Source organism: Trachypithecus francoisi, unplaced genomic scaffold (assembly GCF_009764315.1).
Source record: "Trachypithecus francoisi isolate TF-2019V2 unplaced genomic scaffold, Tfra_2.0 Lachesis_group9, whole genome shotgun sequence".
Classification (NCBI taxonomy): domain Eukaryota; kingdom Metazoa; phylum Chordata; class Mammalia; order Primates; family Cercopithecidae; genus Trachypithecus; species Trachypithecus francoisi.
In genome coordinates, this window is record NW_022681474.1 from 34,522,156 (window position 1) to 34,534,428 (window position 12,273).

The window sequence follows — 12,273 nt, forward strand, 5'->3', positions numbered from 1 at the left end:
CTTCCCATGCCACTCTCTAAGAATTCATTCCTCTTCCCAGCAGTCCCTTCCAGCATTTTGTCCATACCCATATCACAGCACCGGGTGGTGAGGACAATGTGTCCTGCAACCCTAGTCTCCGCAGGGAGAGACTCTGGTAGAGACCTAGGCCTCCAGACCTGGGTCTGGGAGACAAAGGTGTTCGAGGGAAGGTCTAAGGAAGGAAAAGTACAAATGAACCCTCCTCTTACCCAAAGGGCCTGATTGTGCCCTTCCCCAAGGCCCCAGACAGCCCCACCCTCCATTTTCAATTATTCTATCCTCGGGAAAGTAAACATCCAATCCCAATGGGCTAGGTACAGCACTAGAGGACCCTGGGACTGACACAGGTGGCCTGGAAAGTTCCAGACCTGGAAATCCAGCCCTAGGGGCCTCTCCGTGTCCTCCAAGTCATAGGGATTTTAGCTTTTCAGACACAAATGCAACAAACTCTGTGAGCTTCACTCAGAAACAGCTATATAGACGAATCCCTCCTCCTTGTTCACCTTTGCATGGTGGCCTTTCCAGGTCCTGCCTGTAGCTCCCTCCTGAGCCACTGTCCCTGCACTGTATTTGCCACTTCACGCACCCTCTCCCTCCTGGCCTGCCCAATGCCCACACCTCCTCTAGGCAGCTTGCCCAGCCTAAAGTCAGCCCTATGAGATAGGCTTGCTCGGGTCCCTCATTCATCATCAGCATTTCTCATATTTCTTTCTCTAAACAGGATCTTAGACCCTTTTCATATCCCTATCATGTAGAGCATTCCAGATCCTGGATGATATTCCCTTTCGTGGGGAGACCACATTTTGTGGATCCATTTCCCAGTTGATGGACATTTGGGTTGTTTCTACTTTCTAACTTTCAGGCTGTTAAGAATAATGCTGCCATGAACATTCATGTGTAATGTGTTTTTGCATGGATGTATGGTTTTGTTTTTGGGTTTTTGTTTTTGTTTTTGTTTGTTTGTTTGTTTTTGAGACAGAGTCTTGCTCTGTCACCCAGACTGGAATGCAATGGCACGATCTCGGCTCACTGCATCCTCTACCTTCCGGGTTCACGCGGTTCTCCTCAGCCTCCTAAGTAGTTGGGATTACAGGAATGCACCACCACACCCGGCTAATTTTTGTATTTTTAGTAGAGACAGGGTTTCGCCATCTCGATCTCCTGACCTCAGGGGCTCCACCTGCCTCAGCCTCCCAAAGTGCTGGGATTACAGGCGTGAGCCACCGTGCCTGGCAATGTGGACATATGTCTTTACATATCTTGGGTATATACCTAGGAATGGAGTAACTGGGTCATATGGTAACTGTGTGCTCTGTGTTTAACCATTTGAGGAACTGCCTGACCGTTCTGCATGGCGGCTTCCCAGCTGCTGCTTGTACGAGGCTTGCCTTCAGTGTGACAGGACTAGGAAGAAGATCAAACCATAAAGTCTGTGTGAATTGCCTGTTTTCAAAGAAGTAGACTATTGTGAAGCACTCTTTAGACTGCATCTGTGCTGTTGAGTCTTTGATGATTCCAAAGGGACTTGTGGATTCTGCACGGTTTCGAGGGCACTGCTAAGAATGCCAGTCATCTTTGTGCCAGCAGACATGATTCTGGCTAGCAGACTGTGGCAACAGAGACGGCGCTGGTACAAATCCTTAAGTTCAGGGTGCAAGGGAGGGACAGGTATGAGTCAGTGCCTGTGAGGAAGGCTGCTGGAAGACATAGGCTCTGAAGCCTGGTCCAGGGGAGTCAGGTGGGAGGGCAAGGAGGCTGGAAGGGGGCATGGAGTTAGTGTCCATGTGAGTCTGGGATGAAGGAGGATCTGCCCCCCTAGGCTTCCTGTGCCCTCCGCAATTCTCCCACTCCACCCTTTCACAAACGTGCAACAGGCGCCCACGCCACAGCTCTGCCACATGGGTCATTGAGCAGCAGTGACCTCTCATAGAAGGATGGAGGGACTGCTCTCTGGAGAAGAGGGTAGGCACTGCAGCAGTCAAGGCACACTGCTTGTCCAGCCAAAGGAACTATTTCTAGAGCATCTACGAGGCCCACCTGCTGGACTCCTGCCACTTCGATGCCAAGCACCTACATCCACGTGCTCTGCATATGCCCAGCAGAGAAAATGGCAACATCGGCCAGACGTGGTGGCTCACGCCTGTAATCCCAGCACTTTGGGAGACCGAGGCGGGTAGATCACCTGAGGTCAGGAGTTTGAGACCAGCTTGGCCAACATGGTGAAACCCCACCTCTACTAAAAACACTAAAATTAGCCGGATGTGGTGGCACACACCTGTAATCCCAGCTACTTGGGAGGCTGAGGCAGGAGAATTGCTTGAACCTGGTAGGTGGAGGCCGCAGTGAGCCAAGATCGCACCACTGCACTCCAGCCTGAGCAACAGAGCGAGACTCTGTCTCAAAAAAAAAAAAAAAGGAAGAAAGAAAATGCCAACATCCCTGGCATCTCTCACTCCTGAACTGAGACAGCAACACAGGAGAACACCACCAGATTGGAAGGTGAGAAGGGGGCTCATTCAAGACTACTGGGAAATAATGACTCCCAGGGCCACAGGACCCAAACATCCTGCTGGTCTGTTCAGAACACGAGAATCACTCCAAGAACCACACCCTTGACCCTTGGTCAATGTGCTTCACAGCCAGCTAGAGGCAGAAGTGACCTAGAGAGTTCCAAGCTGCAGAGAGAACACAGGTCCATTTTCAAAGTCTACCCATGGGAATGACTTCATGGTGTCACTGACCAGGGACCAGCTCTGGTGGCACTCCCCAGACAGGGTCAGAGCCTGAAGGATGAGGGCTGGCCATGCCCTTCTGGCTAGAGCTGACCAGGGCCTACCTCGGAGCTGATTGAACGTGGTCATGAACTTGCTGGTGAGGGACTTGAGCTCGTTGTTAGCCAGGGTGATGAGGTGGATCTGGCCGGAGACATTCCGCAGGACCTTGTAGATGCCAATGGGAAAGGAGACCAGCTTGCACTCGGCCAGGTCTGCAGCCAAAGGACAAAGACAAACCAGAGTTATCAGCCACAGCTGCCTGAGAACTTGTCCCAGACTCACATGGACCCCACCTCCATGCCCCCTTCCAGCCTCCTTGCCCTCCCACCTGTCTCCCCAGGACCAGGCTTCAGAGCCTGCCCTCTGTTTTCCAGCAGCCTTCCTCACAGGCATTAACTCACACCTATCCCTCCCTTGCATCCTGAACTTAAGGATTTGTACCAGCGCCATCTCTGTTGCCACAGTCTGCTAGCCAGAATCGTGTCTGCTGACACAAAGATGACTGGCATTCATAGCAGTGCCCTTGAGACCCTGCAAAATCCACAAGTCCCTTAAGAATCATCAAAGACTCAACAGCACAGATGCAGTCTAAAGAGTGCTTTACAATAGTCTATTTCTTTGAAAACAGGCAATTCACACAGACTTTATTGTTTGATCTTCTTCCTAGTCCTGTCACACTGAAGGCAAGCCTCGTACAAGCAGCAGCTGGGAAGCCGCTGCACGGAACAGTCAGGCAGTTCCTCAAATGGTTAAACACAGAGCACACAGTTACCATATGACCCAGTCACTCCACTCCTAGGTATATACCTGAGAGACAAAAACATACGTCCATGCAAAAACACATTACACGTGGATGTTCTTGGCAGCATTATTCACAACCGCCCGAAAGCCGGAAAGTGGAAAAACCCAAACGTCGACCAACTGGGGAATGGATCAGCAAAATGTGGTCTCTCCATGAAACGCAATATCATCCAGCAATAAAAAGAAATGAAGTGGCCAGGCGGGGTGGCTCACACCTGTAATCCCAGCACTTTGGGAGGCCAAGGTGGGTGGGTGGCTTGAGGCCAGGAGTTAGCAGCCTGGCCAACATGGTGAAATCCTATCTCTACTAAAAATAAAAAAATTAGCCAGGCATGGTGGTACACGCCTGTAATCCCAGCTACTCACGAGGCTGAGACATGAGAATCACTTCAGCCTGGGAGGTGGAAGTTGCGGTGAGCCCAGATCACACCACTACATTCCAACCTAGGCAACAGGGCAAGACTCTGTCTCCCCCACACAAAACATTTTAAAAACAGAAATGAAGTACCAATGTATGTTATAGCAGCTATAGCATGGCTGAACCCTGAAAACATGACATCAGGCAAAAGAAGCCAGTTACAAAGGCCGGAATATTGTACAGTTTCATTTATATGAAATGTCAAGAACAGGCAAATGCATACAGACAGAAAGGAGATTAGTGAATGCCAGGGCTGCAAGGGATGGGGGGTGGGGGAATTCTTTGTAGGGGAATAAAAATGTTCTACAATTGGGCTGGGCGCAGTGGCTCATGCCTGTAATCCCAGCACTTTGGGAGGCTGACGTGGCCAGATCACTTGAGGCCAGGAGTTCAAGACCAGCCTGGCCAATACAGAGAAACCCATCTCTACTAAAAATAAACACACACACACACACACACACAAAATTAGCTGGGCATGGTGGCACATGCCTGCAATCCCAACTACTCGGGAGGCTGAGTCATGAGAATCCCTTGAACCCGGAAGGCGGAGGTTGCAGTGAGCCGAGATCACACCACTGCACTTCAACCTGGGCAACAGAGTAAGACTATCACACACACACAAAAAAAGTTTTAAGATTGGATTGTGGTGACAACTGCTCAACTCTGAACATAGTAAAACTACTGAATTGTACACTTTAACTGGATGAATTGTATGGCATGTGAATTATATCTCAATAAAGCTGATATATACACATATATAATTATATATATTATTATATCGATGACAGATATATATACAGCAGCAGACAGACACTAAAAGTATAGGGGTTCAGAAATTAGTCTGTCCAGCTCATCAAGATGTCACTCAAGTTCCCTGAGCCTCAGTTTCCTTGACTGTAGAATGAAGGTACCATCATCTGCCTAGGAGAGCTGTTGGGAAAAATTAAATGTAGTAAAATAATGACTAACAAAGCACCTAGAAGATATTTAGCAGGAATGCTACAAATATTGTAGCAGTCCTCCCCTTCCACTTTACCTCCTCTTCCCACTCGATCTAAAGCCTCTCTAGGCTTCCACGCCAGCTTCCATCCCATCTCTCCCAGAAGTCTTATGGGTCACTCCTGTTGTTGGTGTCCAGTCAGCCCCCAACCTCCCACCCAGCAGCACTCATCGACCCTGACAGCACCACCCCATTTATCTCTCAGAAAACTCTCATCTTTTCCCAAAGAGGCCAGGCTCTCCCAGGCTTGTAAGCCTTTGAAAATTGCTCCAAAATAAACATGTGAAACTCAATATTTCTTTTTTTTTTTTTTGAGACGGAGTCTCGCTCTGCCACCCAGGCTGGAGTGCAGTGGCCAGATCTCAGCTCACTGCAAGCTCCGCCTCCCGGGTTTACGCCATTCTCCTGCCTCAGCCTCCCGAGTAGCTGGGACTACAGGCGCCCGCCACCTCGCCCGGCTAGTTTTTTGTATTTTTTTTTTAGTAGAGACGGGGTTTCACTGTGTTAGCCAGGATGGTCTCGATCTCCTGACCTCATGATCCGCCCGCCTCGGCCTCCCAAAGTGCTGGGATTACAGGCTTGAGCCACCGCGCCCGGCCGAAACTCAATATTTCTATATGCCAGCAGTAAAATACGGTTTTAAAAGATTCTATTCCTAACCAGTAAAATACGGTTTTAAAAGATTCTATTCCTAACAGCAACAATAATACAAAATACATGGAAATAATCACAATTGAAGCCTTTCTCCCTCATCTGCCTCACAGATTTATTCTCTTGCTCCAAGACCCAGCTCAAATGTCACCTCCTCCATGAAGCCTTCTCTGACTGTCCTAAGCAGTCAGTCGTTTCAGGAGCTGAGCCTCATATAATGCGAACGAGACTTCTTCACCCTGTGTTGTATTAACCCCTTTTTGTGCTGTTTTCCCAGTGGACTGCGAAGACCCCCCAGAGCATAGTACAAGAAGTCCAGCAGACTCATGGGAAAAAAAGGACAGGTGGGAAAAGGGCAAAAGGACAGATGACTGAGGGTCCACAGGGCTCCTCTGCCAGGCAGCCTATAAGGGGTGTTGTTAATGCCTCCTCTGGTCCAGGGCTGCACTTGGTAACCCAGCCCTGCGGCTGTTCGATGTCAATCACCAGCTCTTCTATCAGCAGGTGGGGTTGGCAGGAGAGACTGCTAAATCCTGCCAGGGAGGAACAAGGTCCCAAAAGTCAGGCTTTCAGAAGAGGGAGAGCAAGGGCTGAGCTGAAAGCAAACAGGCACTGTGGGCTCAGAGTTTGAGGCAAGCTAGGGATTCTAAAAAGAGTAATACTTCCAAACAATAAGCCCTCTAGCGCTTTGTGACAGATATATTAAGGGCTGGAAAGAAGTTTTGTTGGAGTTGTTGTGAATTACACCAGTCCCTTTGGGTAGGAGTAGACAGATCTCATCATACATCCCAGGAGCAACATCAAAGAAATGGAAGAAGCTTTCCCTTTAAAACAAAGAGCAAAATAAGGATGCCTTTCATCACCAGTATCCCTGAATAGCATCATGAAAGTTCTTGCCAGGCAGGGCGTAGCGGCTCATATCTGTAAGCCCAATACTTTTGGAGACCAAGGTGGAAGGATTGCCTGAGCCCAGGAGTTTGAGACCAGCCTGGGCAACATAGTGAGACCCTGTCTCTACAAAAAAATTTAAAAACTAGCTGCGCATGGTGGTGTGTGCCTGGAGTTGCAGATACTTGGGGGGTTGAGGTGGGAAGAAGATCGCTTGAACCCAGGAGGTCAAGGCTGCAGTGAGCCTCTGCACTCCACTGCACTCCAGCCTGAGTGACAGTGAGACCTTGTCTGAAAAAAGAAAAGAAAAGAAAAGAAAAGTCAAGTTATGTCTGGCCAATTAAATAGAAAGCACAGACATTGAAAACAAAGTGATTCTTAGGTGCATATGAAATGACTATATAACCTCAGAAACTCAAGGCAGTCATCTGACAAGCAACATAAATTAAAATGGTCTCAGCAAAGCAGCTAATCAAATAAGCATGTGAAAGGCAATGATATTCCTAGGCGCCAGCAAGAAAATACAGTTTTTAAAGATACTATTCCTAACAACAGTATAAAATATAGAGAAATGAGCATAATGAAAAATATATCTGACCAATATAAAAAAAAAAAGTAGAAAAGTTCACAAAGATATTTGGTTTTGTTTTGTTTTGCTTATTGAGACAGGGTCTTGCTCTGTCGCCCGGGCTGGAGCGCAGTGGCACGATCTCAGCTCACTGCGGTCTCGAACTCCTGGGCTTAAGTGATCCTCCCACCTCAGCTTCCTGGGTAGATGGGACTACAGGCACATGCCATCAAACCCGGCTAATTTTTGTATTTTTTGTAGTTGGGTTTTTGCCATGTTACTCAGGCTAGTCTTGAATTCCTGAGCTCAAGTGATCTGCCCACCTAGGCCTCCCAAAGTGCTAGGATTATAGTCGTGAGCCACGGCAACCGGCCCACAAAGACATTTTTAAGAATGGTTTTGTATGTGAAGATATAACATGTCCATTGATGACAAGTGAAAATATTGAAACACTGGTTTTTAAAATAAATTAATTTATAGATTGTTGAATGTAATGACTACCCAAATCCTCACAAGGTTTTTTTTTTTTTTTTTTAAACCTTAACTAAATGGTTTTAAAGTTCAGCTAGAGAAATATATAAGCAAGACCCTCTAAAAAAGGTGAGGTTATAACCAATATTATAAGCCTAAAATAATTAAAACAGAGGGCAAAAGGGAAAATAGAACATGGAAAGAAATTATATAGTTCCGAAAATATAGTCCAGAAATAATGTCATAATAAATGCTAAAGGAGGCTTCACAAATAAACTGGAGAGGGAAGGATTAATCAACTGATGTCAGAATAACCCCTTAACAATTTTGAGAAAGACTCAATCTAAGAATCAAAACACATCCTAGATAGAATTACATTTTAAATATTTTTTAAACCAAATTTTAAAAAGTAAACAGAATTGAACATTTATACAACCTTTTAAGTGAGGATGACTTCCCAAATCTAGGAGTAAAACAGAATCACAAAGCCAGCAACAGGGATCTGTAAATAGGATGCGTACAGAGTCATCTTTATTACTGAAACTACTCAATATAATTGAATAAAGAAAAAATTGAGACTACTTGAGAAGACAAGGACGTAAGATATTTACAAAGGAAAAAACATAATTAGTAAACAAATATATAGCTCCTGATGTGTTTCCAAATTGCTTTCCAGAATATTTATGCCAATTCACATGTAACCTATCCAACAAACAACAGGATCATTAAAAAGAAAAGAAAGTCTTGCTAAGTTGATCAAGGGAAATAGTATCCCTGCTTTAATTTGCAATATTTTCAATAATGAGACTGATTATCTTTCATGGTTAATTAACTGTTTTTCAGCTAGGCATGGTGGCTCATACCTGTAATCCCCAAGCTTTGGAAGGCCTATGTTGGAGGATCACTCGAGGCCAGTTCACAACCAACCTGGGCAACACAGCAAGACCCATCTCTACAAAAAATAAAATACAGCCGGGTGTGGTGGCTCACACTATAATCCCATCACTTTGAGAGGCTGAGGCAGGGAGATCACTTGAGTTTGAGACCAGCCTGGCCAACATGATGAAACCCCATCTCTACTAAAAATACAAAAATCCGCCAGGTAAGGGGGCGTGTCCTGTAATCTCAGATACTTGGGGGGTTGAGATGGGAGAATTGCTTGAGCCCGGAAGGCAGAGGTTACAATGAGCCGAGATCATACCACTGTACTCCAGCCTGGGTGACAGAATGAGACTCGGTCTCAAAACAAACAAACAAACAAACAAACACACACACACACACACACACACAAAACAAGCAACATACAAGCCCTCTGCGGCTTCATCTGGCCAACTGACATGTCGCAAGACCACACTTCTCTAATACTAGAGGATGCCGAGGGTCTGGAATGTCGCCTCCGACACCTGCTTCTTCCTTTCACTCTCCACAAATAGCTACTGAGGCCCTCCTGTGTGCCAGGCACTGATCTGCACTGTATCCTGTGACTTTTTTTGTGTCCCCAGGGATTCCATCTGTTTCCTCCATTATGTGACCCCTACACCGCCCACCAGAGGCCGGGATGCATGTGACAGGGGTGCACCACCAAGCTCCTACCCAGAACAGCCTGGCTGCCACCGACGGCCAAGGTCATCCAGGAGTTCCACAGAAGGGCCCTGCTGGGATGTAATGCAAACACCCCTCATCCCAGCCCCATCGCCAGCCACTAACACAGCACGTGGACTCTCACCCCTGCTGGGAGGAGAGTGGTCCATGATCTCCAGAACAGTTCTCCATGGTCCCGGGACAAGAAAATGGAGATCCAGGAGCAAATCTCATCCTTACCCAGTCATGTTCCCATCTGTACACAAGGAGCAATATACTGCATGCCACGCACGGGGGATGGGAATAATAACCATAAACAACACCATTTACTATTTCACATGTGCTATATAAATACGAACTATCCCCTCTGCACACGGGAAACTGTAATAAAGTGACTTGCCCACGGTCATACAGCTAGAAGTGAGGACGGGGAGATTTGGATCCAGGTTAGGTGGATCAAGAAGCCAGGGGTCCCAACCACTCCACTCTACTGCCCCCTTGAGCCAAAAACATGCCTAAACCAGGCCAGAGAAAGGGAGTCTATGCTGAATTCCCTCACGAGAAACCGAGGTCTTGACTACAAACTCCTGTAGGCCCTTCCAGTTCAGAGCCCTCAGTGCCTCCCAGGAAGGGGCCAACAGCCTTCTGCACGAGCCAGTCACCTTCTGTCCTCTGGAAATTCCTCTGCAGGTCTCCTTCGGAGGTTGGGCACCATCTATACCCATTCTCCCTGTTTGCAGAAGGAAAAAGCCCCCAGAAGCCCCAAGTTCAATGTTGGGCCCTGAGTTTATAGGAACAGACAGCACTGCTGCCAGAGAACACAGCCGAGATGTGGCTGGGGGCCAGGTCCCACTAGGGAAGGGGGGCCCCACCCAGAGAAGAGAAGATCCAGGCTGTAGACAGGAGAGAGTTGTCCTCAAGGAGCTGTGGGATGTCATTGAGAAGGTCTCATTCTCTATGGGTCCTCAGCACAGACAGTACATAGTTCATCAAGGCATAAAGAAAAGGCTCCTGGGTGAGGATGTGAGGACTGCATCAAGGCACATGGTCAGGCAGGGTCCCCACAGAGAGAATTCCTAAACCAGACAGAGGCTGAGCTGGTGATCTCAAAGGTCCCATTCAAGTAATAAACACAGGGCTGGGCGTGGTGGCTCACACTTGTAATCCCAGCACTTTGGGAGGCTGAGGCAGGTGGATCACCTGAGGTCAGGAGTTCGAGACCATCCTGGCCAACATGATAAAACCCTGTCTCTACCAAAAATACAAAAAGTAGCTGGTTGTGGTGGTGCATGCCTGTAATCCCAGTTACTCAGGAGGCTGAGGCAGGAGAATTGCTTGAACCCAGGAGGCAGAGGTTGCAGTGAGCAGAGATCGTGCCACTGCACTCCAGGCTGGGCAACAGACCAAGACTCCATCTCAATAAATAAATAAATAAAACAAACACAGCTAACAGCACTGAATATTTGCTATGTGCCAGACACAGTTCTAGGCACTTTTTCTATATTAACTCATTTAATTCCTTTAACAACCTGAGTTACCCTCACAGCAGGAGAATGAGGCCGGTGTTGATAGGTGTTGATAATGTAGGGGTCACATATGGTCATTGTGATACAGTGATGGGATCAAAAAATCTGAATGCAAAGATTCAACACCAAAGATTCAAGTAGGGTGACCAGTAGGGTAGTTTAAGCAGGACTTTCCTAATTTTAGCACTGAGAGTCCTTCATCCTGGGGAATCCCTCCTCCATCACTGGTAGATTGGGATGTTTAGGGTCACCCTAGATTCAGGTGGATGGATGAGAGTTCTACAGACAAAAAGGAGAGAGGGAAGGGAACCCAGGAGTGAGCCACAGCATGAGCAAAGGGCTGTCACCCCTCTGGGACTCCCCGCCTTGAGCTCTGCCTTCTTCTACCATTTCTCGGAGCCTCACCCTTGCTGCATGAATGCTCAGAGAGGAAGACTCCTGGCATTGGAATCATTTAGTGCTAAATGATTAGCATCATTTTGGCGGTCACAGACCCCGACAGGGGTCAGGAATGGCGTGGTGGGTAATTGGCTACAAGGGGCAATGCCAGGCTCCTCCAGCACCATGGAGACAGCAGCCAGACCTTCCCTAGCAGCCCCAGCCGCTGACACCTGGGCTGCAGCAGGGAACAGAAAGATCCTTGCAGGAGGCGGTAGCGGTACAATAAACACAAGCCGCAATAATCCTCCTAATTATAATTATTATTGTAAGAAGACCAAACTGTATGTCCCCAAACTTCTAATTAGAACAGTACTTTGTGTCAATAAAGAAGCCTTTTATTCAAATCACTTGGGTCCTTTATTAAAGCTTATCTCGTTAATTCTGATGAATGCCTGATGAAAGGTAACCAGTGGGCAGAATCAGGGCAGAAGGAGCAAAATCCAAGAGAGAACATTCAGTTGGAATTCAAGAGCGCCCGGTAGAGCTTGCATGGTGACTTAGAAATACAGAACTTTGACCCCTGCCAGCCCCTGCTGAGAAGTGGGCCTGGTGACAGGGCCTAAGAGTGGGAAGCAGAGAGGGACTCCCCTGGCAACCAAGTCACAGGGCCCAGAGGCAAGGGTGTCAGGGACTCAGGCCAGTAAGAACATGGGCTTGTGAACTAACCAAGAAGTAAGGCTCCCAAGGCTACTGGAGGAACTCTGTGGCCAGCGAGACCCACTCTCACTGAGAAGCTTTCTTCATGGAACCTCAGGGTTAGGAGACTGGGGGCCATTTGGCCCACGTGTGCCAAACTTCCAAGTTAGAATTAACTGGAGGCTGGGCACATGCCTGTAATCCTAGCACTTCAGGGAGACTGAGGCAGGAGGACTGCTTGAACCAAGGAGTTTGAGACCAGCCTGGGCAACATAGTGAGTGAGACCCTGTCTCTAGAAATACAAAAAATTAGCCAGTCATGGTGGTGCACACCTGTAGTCCCAGCTACTCAGGAGGCTGAGGTGGGAGGATTGCTTGAGCCCTGGAAGTCAGGGCTGCAGTGAGCCGAGATTATGCCATGGCACTCCAGCCTAGGCAACAGACTGAGACCCTGTCTCAAAAAGGAAAAAAAAAAAAAGAGAGAGAGAATCATCTGA

At 47.7% G+C, this 12,273-nt stretch overlaps 1 protein-coding gene across 6 annotated transcripts in view; it reads right to left on the reverse strand.

Moving 5' to 3' along the window:
- Positions 1 to 12,273, reverse strand: part of LRRC20 (leucine rich repeat containing 20) — an 89,085-nt gene that overhangs the window by 42,783 nt on the left and 34,029 nt on the right. For all 6 annotated transcript variants that reach the window (XM_033208662.1, XM_033208658.1, XM_033208659.1 and 3 more), the window contains one exon: positions 2,858 to 3,007. In XM_033208662.1, the coding sequence (XP_033064553.1) occupies positions 2,858 to 2,882 (25 nt within the window). In that variant the 5' untranslated portion in view covers positions 2,883 to 3,007. The remainder of the gene's footprint in view (positions 1 to 2,857; positions 3,008 to 12,273) is intronic.